The following is a 13279-nucleotide window of genomic DNA, read 5'->3' as shown; positions in this document are numbered from 1 at the left end:
AAAACGGTGAAATAAAAATTTAACAAAGAATACTAGAGTATTGGAAACAAAACAACAACAAAAATGCCGCGTGCGCACCGACAGCCTCAGGAGCCCAAGGGGTGCACTTTTTGGTTTTTGCCCAAACGTTGTTTGATGATTATTTGAATCAGCTGTGTAGCTCTAGGGCAAAAACCAAAACGTGCACCGAGTTTGGTAAACCCTGGGACAAGCAGAGGGATCTATATACACTACCATGTTCTTCGAATATCCTGAACAACCGTATTTACGCGCAAATTCATTGACTACTCCCCAAGAACGCGCTCCAATTTATTCATTTATTCGCGAGATCTATCTACTCTTCGACCAGTGCAACTACTATTGGCTATGGGGGAAAAATATATGGGAATCACCGCATGACATGCATGGTGATTAGTTTCTCAAATATGGTGTCGTTGTTATTGTCACATTACGGTGTAGATATTAACAAATCAGAGTTTTTTTCCCCCTAATAGTTTTAATTTGGACACTCCTGGAAGTCATAGTCTCCCTAGACAGTGGTGTAAAGTACTTACAACTCCATACATTTCCCCTGCCACCCAAAAGTACTCGTTACATTTTGAATGTTTAAAAGGACAAGAAAATAGTCAAATTCACACACTTACCAAGAGAACATCCATGGTCATCCCTACTTAAAATTGCCCTTATTTTAGCGCCCCAAAAAAGTACTACTTCCAGATCAACTGTAATGTCAATACCATTGTAAAGCACAATTCCTCCCCTTTCCAACATTATCAATTACATTACTGTCTATTCATATGTTTAAACATACTGAATTGTAATTGGATGCATTTTACCGCCATATCATACTATGCTATGATTGGTTTAAGACCACCCAAATGGTTAGGTCATGGTCAGTTTGATCCTGGTTGGCGATAGGTGAACATGCTAGTTATAGCTAGCTAATAAAGAGCTACGTTAAGAAATATCCTGTAGTACTGCATTTGATTATTTTGTACAAAGTGTGCAAAACAAGACATTTTGTCAGAGTAAAAGGTCTTACAAGATGGATTTTTCTGGAGTTCCTTCACCTCGAATGGACTGGGAGTCTACAAATTTACCCGATGCATGGTGTAAGAACAAACAGCATGTGGAGCTAATGTTCACGGGTCCTCTGAAGGACAGGAGAAGAGGAAAAATGCAGCTACCTGCTCCTCTGGATCGGTGAAAATGGGAGAGATATTTACAAGACATGGATACTTACCGAGGCTGAATCAAAGGTACTGAAAATATACTACGATCGTTTTGAAGCATATGTTGCGCCGAAGACCAATACGATTTTCGCTAGGTACAAATTCCATGGGAAAGTACAGGGAGCTAGCGAGTCTTTTGAACAGTTGTTGACAGTGCTGCGTCTGCTTGTGAAAGACTGTGATTATGCAAACAAGGATAAGATGGCCAGGGACCGTATTGTATTTGGAAAACAATCACCGCGAGTGAGAGAGAAACTTTTGAATGTTGGGTCTGAGGTAACGTTGGACAAAGCTATCGACATAGCCAGATCTCACGAGCTAGCACAGGCTCAGAGCGGCAGCACGAGCGCATCACGTGAACAAGCAGTTCACGCTGTCAGGCAGACATCAAAGCACACTTTTGGTTCACAGAGCGCGTTTTAGAACGGAGAGAGACATAACTCCAAAACAGAGTGAAACAGAATCGCCCCAAAACATGTGGATACAAGGTGCATGGCGAACAAGGAAATTGCCCAGCTAAAGTCAAACTGTAATAAATGTGGAAAAAGTGTGCAGAGCTTACCGTGGAAAAACATTGCACACAATGAGTGAAGATGAAATGTCAATCAAAGAGTCAAACGCTGATGAACTGTTTATTGATTCAGTGACACAGAAAGTCAAATATCAGAGACAGAGCAAGCCTTTGCTGACATTGAGATAGGAACACAAGGCACAAAGCTAAAGTTCAAACTAGACACTGGTGCACAAGTAAACATTATTCCTCTGAATAAGTACCGCAGCTGGACATCTGAATGTGAGCTACAGCCCACTGGTTATGGTAGTGAACAGCTCCCAGTAAAAGGCACATGCACTTTCAAATGCAAATACAAGGAAAGTGACATGATGTTGGACTTTTATGTTGTTGACACTAGAGCACCTGCAGTGGTAGGTCTTAATGCATGTTTAGACATGGACCTCATCAAGCTAGTTTTATCATTGACAGGACCAGTAGAGACAGACAATGTACTGGAGGAGTTTGCGGTTTTTACAGGAATAGGATTATTCCCAGGAGAATGTACCATTCACCTTGACCGAGACGCAACCCCTGTGGTCTACCCACCGAGAAAGATTCCTCTTGCTCTCTGTGCCCGCCTGAAGAAAGAGTTGGAGAGCATGGAGCAATCTGACATAGTCACCAAGGTTACAGAACTGACTGACTGGGTGAACGAGTTAGTGGTGGTAGAGAAACCACACACAGGCAAGCTCCGAGTATGCCTCGACCCAAGAGACTTGAACAAGGCTATCAAATGCCCCCATTATCCTTTACTGATGCTAGATGGCATCACACACAAGCTAGCAGGAGCACACTAATTCAGTGTCATGGACGCTATATCAGGCTACTGGGCTATCAAGCTCACAGAAGAGTCATCTAAGCTCACAACATTCAACACACCGTTTGGACGCTACAGGTTCCGTCGCCTGCCTTTTGGGATTATCTCAGCCCAAGACGAGTTTCAGCGAAAGATTGCCGAAGTGTACGAAGGCCTCGACGGAGTTGTGGCAATTGTGGATGACATCCTTGTCTATGGTCGAACCAAAGATGAGCACGACCGAAACCTCGGTGCTGCAAAGGTCCCACGAGAGAGGAGTCCGGCTCAACCCCGAGAAGAGCACAGTCGGCGCTACAGAGGTCAGCTACTTCGGACATCTTCTCACAGTCACTGGAATCAAGCCAGATCCACAGAAGATCTTAGCCATAAAAGAAATGGAGCCACCAAAGAACTGTACAGAGCTGGAAACAGTGCTTGGCATGGTCAACTACTTAGCCAAGTTCGCACCCAGCCTCTCCAATGCTAATGCACCCCTGCGTCAACTGCTAAAGCAGTCCAGTGAGTTCCTCTGGGACAAGCAACACGACATTGCTTTCCAGAATGTGAAAGACTTGATCACGAGAGAACCAGGACCAATCCTTGCCTACTACGACCCCGACAAAGAGCTCAGACTCCAAGTGGATGCGTCGAAGTATGGACTAGGTGCAGTTCTACTGCAAGAAGGAAAGCCCATCGGCTACGCTTCCAAATCTCTCACAGACTGTGAAATCAACTACGCGGAAAATCGAAAAGGAGCTCTACGCCATTCTGTTCGGATGTAAACGTTTCCATCAGTACATATATGGACGACAAGTCCGACCACAAGCCCCTTGAGTCAATTATTCGGAAACCACTATCCGCAGCCCCGCCAAGACTACAGAGAATGATCCTTCAACTACAAAAATACGACTTCACAATCATTCACCGTCTAGGCAAAGACATCCCTGTCGCAGACACACTCCAGAAAGTGTCTTACCTATAAGGACAGCAGCCTCAGTGAAGGCATGGACATGCAAGTGCACACTGTACAGCAACTTACCAGTTAGTGACACAAAACTGAAGGAGATCCAAGCAGAAACAGAAAAAGACTCACAACTCGCACAGCTGAGGAAAGTCATACAGGATGGATGGCCTGAGGAGAGGAGAAAATGCCCTCAAAGCATCTCAGAATTCTGGAACCATCGTGATGAACTATCACAGATCAACGGAATCATTTTCAAAGGAGAGAAAATCATTATTCCTTCCAGTCTCAGAGAAGAGATTTTGACAAAGATCCATGCTGGACACATGGGCATGGAAAAGTGCAAACAGAGAGCACAGGACATTTTGTTTTGGCCCGGAATGTGCAAACAAATAGAGGACATTGTTGGTAAATGCGCCATATGAACGACTCCCCTCAAAGAGCCAATGTTACCTCACTGTATCCCAGACCGACCCTGGCAGGCATTACCCTCAAAGTAATGGCCTTGCTGAAAATTCTGTGCAGATTGCTAAATCACTAATGGATAAAGCAACAGCAGACAAGAGAGACGCCTACCTCAGTCTCCTTGAATACCGCAACACTCCAGTTGACAAATTCCAATCACCAGCCCAGCTGTTGATGAGCCGCAGACTTCGCTCAATCCTTCCCAGCACCAACCAGCAGCTGCAACCTGAGGTTGTCAGCTACAAGGAAATGCATGAAAAACGTGCACAGAGACAACAACAACCTTAAAAGCGATACTACAACAGGTCAGCTAGACCACCGCCACCACTGATCGACGGAGAGTCAGTTAGAATCCAGGAGCATGGCCTCTGGAAGCAAGCAGTCGTCATCCAGCCAGCTGACACTGAACGTTCATATCACGTCCGCACCGCAGAAGTAGCGGTGTACCTCCGCAATCGTCGTCACCTACTGAACACAAAAGAACAACACACTGATGAGATGAACTGTTCCCCTGAAAGAGAACGTGATGGACTAAACACACACACAGCACAACATACACCATACTTACCTGCAACACCACACAAACTGTTGACTGACACAGAAGCATGCTCAGCATCATATCGCACAAGGTCAGGAAGAGAGGTCAAGCCCAGAGCTGTCCTAGACCTGTGAAATGTCAAAGGGTGTAGGCGGATCGCTGCCCTAAAAGAGTTCCAGACTGTAAACTTGTTATTGAAAGTTAACTTGAAATGCTTTGGTATTGTATTTGTTTGAAATGTTAAGATGTATTTCTACTGTGAAAGCTGAGTTGCTGAGAATCCCTTGTTCGAAAAGTAACAGTATCAGAGTCTATGTTGATTCAGTTGGTGTAGTATGCAATATAAATGGTTACTTACCTTGAGTCCAAACTACAGAGCATGTATTCAAAAGAAACTCTTAGAATATGTAAACATTTTTCTTTTGTTTTAAAAGAAGGGGGATGTAATATTCATATGTGTAAACATACTGAATTGTAATTGGGTGCATTTTACCACCATATACTGTGCTATGATTGGTTAAGACCATCCAAATGGTTAGGTCATGGTCAATTTGATCCTGGTTGGCGATACGTGAACATGCCAGTTATAGCTAGCTAATAAAGAGCTACGTTAAGAAACATCCTGTAGTACTGCATTTTATTATTTTGTACAAAGTGTGCAAAACAAGACAATGACCGTTTCTGCATAATTCAAGCAGGCAATGAACCCATCGGGTCTTTTTAAAAGTGGCGGGTGGGGAAGCGAAACTAATGCGTAATAGTGAGAAGGTGAGATGTTGTGTGGGAAAATTGCTTTTTTTCACTCGATCTGTCCAATTTATCACCTTATCGCCTCTAAAATGTAAATAAAACACTATAAAGAGTTTATATAATGTCATTACATACCTATTTGAAGCTTTGTGTCGAATTTGAATCTGGTTTTTAGGGCGGTGCTAAAGTCATCTTAGAAGTAAACAGCGGCTTTGAGAATGATGATCGCATGCAATGATGACGCAAAAAATAACTAGGTATCCCCCCTTACACCGTCACTGTCCAGTTCTTGTTTTTAAACGATGAGAGAAGTGCTACACCTGGTGGAGAGAGATTGTAAGACAGAAATAGTTGCTTTATGTGTGCTGTACGTTACGACATGACATGAGCTGCTGCTCCAGTTTCAACTGTTCTGCCTTATTATTATTCGACCATGCTGGTCATTTATGAACATTTGAACTTCTTGGCCATGTTCTGTTATAATCTCCACCCGGCACAGCCAGAAGAGGACTGGCCACCCCACATAGCCTGGTTCCTCTTTAGGTTTCTTCCTAGGTATTGGCCTTTCTAGGGAGTTTTTCCTAGCCACCGTGCTTCTACACCTGCATTGCTTGCTGTTTGGGGTTTTAGGCTGGGTTTCTGTACAGCACTTTGAGATATCAGCTGATGTACGAAGGGCTATATAAATAAATTTGATTTGATTTGACACGTCACGACGTAACGGAGGGTCCGTTTTTTTAAACTCTTCTCAAATACTATAGAGCCAATACCATGACGATCAACGCTTGAATAGAAACCTAGTTCACACCACTAATTTCGAAGTCAACAAAGTCACTACAGTCCCATTAATTTTCTTTGTAGCCTCGTTTGGTTACCAAAGGGATTTACATTGAGATACTATTCTTAGATGGGGGGATCCATTGCTGGGAGAAGTTCTTTACTTTATATACAACCAACAAAAAGTACAGATTTTTGGAGTAGGTCAAATTTTTCACGCAACTAAACATAGGTTATTTTAACTATGTTGGGGCATGTTGTAGCCCAACCCCTTCATGCTTTGTTTACATAAGTGTTCTTTTTCTTCTGTTTTCCCCACATCATCCAAATACAGTTAGCCTAGTATAATACAGACATTGAATGACAGCCCATCTAAACTCTTTAACCAAAAAGTATATTGTGAAGAAAACAAGAACATTTTCTGTTGGGTATTATTGGATAGGATATCCAAGTTATTCACTGTAGCTTAATGTTCAGCTGAAAAAAAAATGAAAAAAAAAACTTTTAACTTCTAGTGACCTTTTAGTTTTAATGTGATGGATTGTTTTTCAAAGGACACTCTAGGCCAGGGTTCTTTAACTGTCACATTTCACATGCTGCTCTATGCAGTCTAATGAACTATTATATACTAGAAATGACAACACGTGTATGTTCACTGACGGACTTTGAATGTCACCAAAGTGTCTATTTCCTGTGAAATGTCACCCACTCTTTCTGCATTCCCAGTTTTGTCTTTCTTTACTGCCTACTGTCCTACTAAAAGTTTAATTGAGAGGAATCCCGTGGTGGTAGACACTGTGTTATCCTGAATGACAATTAGAGCTGAGTTATGCAGAGACAAAAATATGCCAAGGTAATTAAGTATCTCTGTTTATTGATGAAGTGTTAATACGCCAACTGTGAACATTCCTCCAATATGAGCCTGTGGTCGGTCTGTAGTGCTTGAACATTTCCACAGCCTTAAGTTTACCCAACACTTTTATATATTAGCAGTCACAGCAACATATTGTTTTGAAAATACTTCTTGGTCAAGTTATTTTACTTGTAAAACATAATTTTGAATTGACAGCCTTCAGCTGACTACACAAATTCCTTCAAAACACACACACACACACACACACACACACACACACACTCTTCATAGAGTGTCTTGCATACCAACCTTCCAGTTTCCACAGAGGAAACAATGCCCTGAAGTAACTCCTATGGGTGTGTACAGTGTTGAAGTGCCTCACTGGTAAAGCACGAAGGACATATTTTATTCAGCACACCCTAAAGAGCTATTTTTACAAAAGGAGCAGTGTTACATTTCGTTGTTTTAATATTCTTCCCCTGGCTGTCTAGGGGGGAAAAGTGGGCCTCTGTTTTACTGTACCGCTAAAGAGTCATTTTTGAGATTGGGCCAAAGAGAGGGAAAACTGGAAAAAGAAGAATGTTTCCCCCAATGTAAATACTGGCAGTTCTGTACGGACTATATTTAGAAGCACTCAATATTTGGCAAAGCTTCTGCAAATATTAATCCCACGTGTTGCATTTTATGTAACAGAGTAGAGTGGAGACTAGTAAGAGAAAGAGCATTATATCAAATTCAGGTCTATGTTATCCCTTCCTGAATTTTCTTACCCTCCATGGAAAAAGGCAAGAACTTTAGTGTAGTGGTATGTATAGTAATAATGTTCACATAGGCTAGAATAGAATACGCCAGAGCAATGTATTCGGAAACTTGGGCCATTTTAGTTTCTGCATTCTGATGCATTTGTTTGACACTACAACATTTTATGGCAGCCTTGTTAGCCACCTTTAACATTACAATGGGTATATAAAGTCTAGAATGAGCATTATGGTGCACTTACATGACACTACAACATTTTATGGCAGCAGTTGCAGCCCCCCATTAACATTGCAGGGGGAATATATAAATAATGCTCTGTAACAGAAAGAATTAGAACAATATTCACAATTCTTAAAGTTGGCCCACTCTAAATGCATGTCTGGTAACAGCTCATAGACAGTTCCAAAACGATTTGCATTCTCAAAGCTCTAGAATCTTTTGCATCAATTTTGAATTACAGTAAAGAGAGACAGAGACCATATTTTGTAAGTGTGTGAGAGGGTCTGTCTTATGGGTTATGGTAGAGCTAAGTTACTAAGAAGAAAACCTTGGGGTCTCTTGCAGGTTTGAAGCATTGGCATATTACTGGAGGGCTATTTTGGATATCCTTAATTCAGATAGGGGTGTGATAAAATGGGCGTCGTGGCAAGGTGACTCATGCTTTACGAATTGTTGTTGCTTTACAGTGATAACTGATAGTTAGTTTTAGTATTGCATGTGTTGATATCTTTAGTTTTGTAAGTATGACGGTGAGTTCTCTAACAAAGCATGAGAGAGGGAGCGGCAGTTAGAGTTCATTATTTGTTTTCTATGCTTCCAGTCATGATCAGAAGTGTCTGTTTGTCCACTCCACGGTCCTGGGCGTGACTGTGAGACCAGGCTGCCATCTGCGAGGCCCTAGCTAGAGATGGACATTGAGGTGGGCATCCTGGAGGAGGACATGGAGGGCTCGTAGACCCTGCTGTCGTGGCTGGCTTCCTGTGTGATGGTGTTTGGAGGGACCCTGCCCTACCTTCCTCAGTACCAGGAGATCCAGAGGATCTGTCTGTCTGCTTCTGCTCATCGCCAACATCCTACGCATCTTCTTCTGGTGAGGCCAGGATAGATTCACTTGGGACAGATTACAGTGGGTATATGCACAGTGTACACATCCAGTGAAACTGCCAGGTGCTGTGTAGAGAAAACAGTTCAAAGTAAACAGAAGAAACCTATAAATGATTGTACAGTATGCTCACATGGTGACCTAATGAAGCAATTCACTTGTGAGCATAGAACAGTGCAGGTTTGTTTTGTTTCCTTGAAACACAGATAGAGCAGTGGTTAGAGGAAGTGAGAAGCATTGTCTGCGCTGACATTGTGATTTGATTAACCACTGTAATGTTGTCTACCTACAGGATGGGGAAGCAGTTTGAACTGACTGCTCCTCCAGAGTGTAGTGATGATCATTACTATGCTGGCTATGCTCCATCTCTGCTGCAACATCCAGCACACCAACTGCGTCAACACCAAACAGCGCCACTTCACAGGTAAGCCAACCAAACCATAAACACGTCAGGCAAATAGCCCTATTTCAATTGTACTATGTACAGTGCCTTGCGAAAGTATTCGGGCCCCTTGAACTTTGCGACCTTTTGCCACATTTCAGGCTTCAAACATAAAGATATAAAACTATTTTTTTGTGAAGAATCAACAACAAGTGGGACACAATCATGAAGTGGAACGACATTTATTGGATATTTCAAACTTTTTTAACATATCAAAAACTGAAAAATTGGGCGTGCAAAATTATTCAGCCCCTTTACTTTCAGTGCAGCAAACTCTCCAGAAGTTCAGTGAGGATCTCTGAATGATCCAATGTTGACCTAAATGATTAATGATGATAAATACAATCCACCTGTGTGTAATCAAGTCTCCCTATAAATGCACCTGCACTGTGATAGTCTCAGAGGTCCGTTAAAAGCGCAGAGAGCATCATGAAGAAGAAGTAACACACCAGGCAGGTCCGAGATACTGTTGTGAAGAAGTTTAAAGCCGGATTTGGATACAAAAAGATTTCCCAAGCTTTAAACATCCCAAGGAGCACTGTGCAAGCGATAATATTGAAATGGAAGGAGTATCAGACCACTGCAAATCTACCAAGACCTGGCCGTCCCTCTAAACTTTCAGCTCATACAAGGAGAAGACTGATCAGAGATGCAGCCAAGAGGCCCATGATCACTCTGGATGAACTGCAGAGATCTACAGCTGAGGTGGGAGACTCTGTCCATAGGACAACAATCAGTCGTATATTGCACAAATCTGGCCTTTATGGAAGAGTGGCAAGAAGAAAGCCATTTCTTAAAGATATCCATAAAAAGTGTCGTTTAAAGTTTGCCACAAGCCACCTGGGAGACACACCAAACATGTGGAAGAAGGTGCTCTGGTCAGATGAAACCAAAATGTAACTTTTTGGCAACAATGCAAAACGTTATGTTTGGCGTAAAAGCAACACAGGTCATCACCCTGAATACACCATCCCCACTGTCAAACATGGTGGTGGCAGCATCATGGTTTGGGCCTGCTTTTCTTCAGCAGGGACAGGGAAGATGGTTAAAATTGATGGGAAGATGGATGGAGCCAAATACAGGACCATTCTGGAAGAAAACCTGATGGAGTCTGCAAAAGACCTGAGACTGGGACGGAGATTTGTCTTCCAACAAGACAATGATCCAAAACATAAAGCAAAATCTACAATGGAATGGTTCAAAAATAAGAATGGCCAAGTCAAAGTCCAGACCTGAATCCAATCGAGAATCTGTGGAAAGAACTGAAAACTGCTGTTCACAAATGCTCTCCATCCAACCTTACTGAGCTCGAGCTGTTTTGCAAGGAGGAATGGGAAAAAATTTCAGTCTCTCGATGTGCAAAACTGATAGAGACATACCCCAAGCGACTTACAGCTGTACTAGCAGCAAAAGGTGGCGCTACAAAGTATTAACTTAAGGGGGCTGAATAATTTTGCACGCCCAATTTTTCAGTTTTTGATTACAGCTCACAGGCAAATTGGTCTATTGCTGGGAAAAATATATTCTATTGCTAGGTATATACATTTAATGCATGTACTTAACTTGACCACTCATCAAATTTGAAAAATTAACACACAATTATAGTACAGTCGTGGCCAAAAGTTTTGAGAATGACACAAATATTAAATTTCACAAAGTTTGCTGCTTCAGTGTCTAGATATTTTTGTCAGATGTTACTATGGAATGCTGATGTATAATTACAAGCATTTCATACGTGTCAAAGGCTTTTATTGACAATTACATGAAGTTGATGCAAAGAGTCAATAATTGCAGTGTTGACCCTTCTTTTTCAAGACCTCTGCAATCTGCCCTGGCATGCTGTCAATTAACTTCTGGGCCAGGCAGGTCTTTCCTGCATAATCAATGCTTGGAGTTTGTCAGAATCTGTGGGTTTTTGTTTGTCCACCCACCTCTTGAGGTTTGACTACAAGCTCTCAATGGGATTAAGGTCTGGGGAGTTTCCTGGCCATGGACCCAAAATATCGATGTTTTGTTCCCCGAGCCACTTAGTTATCACTTTTGCCTTATGGCAAGGTGCTCCATCATGCTGGAAAAGGCATTGTTCGTCACCAAACTGTTCCTGGATGGTTGGGAGAAGTTGCTCTCGGAGGATGTGTTGGTACCATTCTTTATTCATGGCTGTGTTCTTAGGCAAAATTGTGAGTGAGCCCACTCCCTTGGCTGAGAAGCAACCCCACACATGAATGGTCTCATGATGCTTTACTGTTGGCATGACACAGGACTGATGGTAGCCCTCGCTCACCTTGTCTTCTCCGGACAAGCTTTTTTCCGAATGCCTCAAACAATTGGAAAGGGGATTCCTCTGAGAAAATGTCTTTACCCCAGTCCTCAGCAGTCCAATCCCTGTACCCTTTGCAGAATATAAGTCTGTCCCTGATGTTTTTACTGGCTTCTTTGCTGCCCTTCTTGACACCAGGCCATCCTCCAATAGTCTTCGCCTCACTGTGCGTGCAGATACACTCACACCTGCCTGCTGCCATTCCTGAGCCAGCTCTGTACTGGTGGTGCCCCGATCCCGCAGCTGAATCAACTTTAGGAGATGGTCCTGGCCCTTGCTGGACTGTCTTGGGCACCCTGAATCCTTCTTCACAACAATTGAACCGCTCTCCTTAAAGTTCTTGATGATCTGATAAATGGTTGATTTAGGTGCAATCTTACTGGCAGCAATACCCTTGCTTGTGTAGCCCTTTTGCAAAGAGTCAAAGCAATGATGATGGCACGTGTTTCCTTGCAGGTAACCATGGTTGACAGAGGAAGAACAGTGATTCCAAGCACCACCCTCCTTTTGAAGCTTCCAGTCTGTTATTTGAACTCAGTCAGCATGACAGAGTGATCTCCAGCCTTCTCCCTATCAACACTCACACCTGTGTTAACGAGAGAATCACTGACATGATGTCAGCTGGTCCTTTTGTGGCAGGGCTGAAATGCAGTGGAAATATTTTTTGGGATTCAGTTCATTTGCATGGCAAAGACGGACTTTGCAATTAATTGCAATTCATCTGATCACTCTTCATAACATTCTGGAGTATATGCAAATTGCCATCATACAAACTGAGGCAGCAGACTTTGTGAAATTAACATTTGTGTCATCCTCAAAACTTTTGGCCTCGACTGTACACATAAGCCTATGTAGTGGCGTTCAGTTTCAACTCTAAGCTCTTGCCAAAAGAGGGGGCCATAGGAGAAGGAATAATCACTCTAGAATCTTGCTCCCTCTCCCTCTCTCTGTCTGTATTTTTCTCTTACTCACTCTCTCGCTCTCTATCGGTCTTATGTCATTTGTAGTTTTGATTGGTAGATTTTATAGGCCAGATGGTAAACTATGTTTACGCCTGAGGTCCTTTGAGTTGAGTGATGATCTTGTGGATGTAATTATGGGGATTGGTGTGTGTGAGAATAACGGGGAAATGGTGGATGGATATAGTCACTAGGCTTTCACATAGAAGAGATTATTTCAGCTCTGAGGGTGAGAGTGTGTGGCCAGTGACATGGGGTCTGCTCTATGTGAGTGAGTGAGTGAGTGAGTTTATGGATAATTGTGTTTTCACAGAACTACAGGTTGATTAAATCTCTTTCATTACATTTACAGAGCCAATCTTAGGTCAGCTTTTTATTAGTCTGACTGGGAACAAAATTAAATCTTGCAATATTACGCTAATTCAAAGAGTGTGTTGTGTGTTATTAGATCTCTAATTCCTCGGCCCTAATAATGTTTCTGTCATGTTGATTGATTAGTGAATAGATGCTAAGTTATTCATGCTGTAGATATCGGTGAGTTACTGTGGGTTTGTGTGTATGTGTGTGTGTGTGCTGTGTATCCATGCACGAGTCTGAGTTTGTGTTATACTGTAGATAATCCTTGTTTGGGCATAGGATATGTATGAGAGAGACTGTGGTCTTGTAGTCTGCTGAGACACTGAGTTCCTGTTGTCCCCTGGTGGGAGCTGCAGAGTCCTCAGTCCATCTTTACTCACATCAATTGTCAATACTGTATCATAGGAGCTCAGCA

The 13279-nt window shown here is 42.5% G+C and overlaps 1 protein-coding gene across 1 annotated transcript in view; it reads left to right on the top strand.

Moving 5' to 3' along the window:
• The first annotated feature begins 8085 nt into the window (after positions 1 to 8085).
• The window catches only part of LOC109889303 (solute carrier family 66 member 2-like), an 80514-nt gene continuing 75320 nt past the window's right edge, over positions 8086 to 13279 (top strand). Inside the window, exons 1-2 of the mRNA XM_020480643.2 lie at positions 8086 to 8774; positions 9079 to 9210. Coding sequence (XP_020336232.1) covers positions 9123 to 9210 — 88 coding nt within the window. The 5' untranslated portion in view covers positions 8086 to 8774; positions 9079 to 9122. The remainder of the gene's footprint in view (positions 8775 to 9078; positions 9211 to 13279) is intronic.

This window comes from Oncorhynchus kisutch, linkage group LG4, assembly GCF_002021735.2.
Source record: "Oncorhynchus kisutch isolate 150728-3 linkage group LG4, Okis_V2, whole genome shotgun sequence".
NCBI classification, from domain to species: domain Eukaryota; kingdom Metazoa; phylum Chordata; class Actinopteri; order Salmoniformes; family Salmonidae; genus Oncorhynchus; species Oncorhynchus kisutch.
The sequence above is the reverse complement of the archived record's forward strand: the minus strand, read 5'-3'. Positions and strand labels throughout refer to the sequence as shown.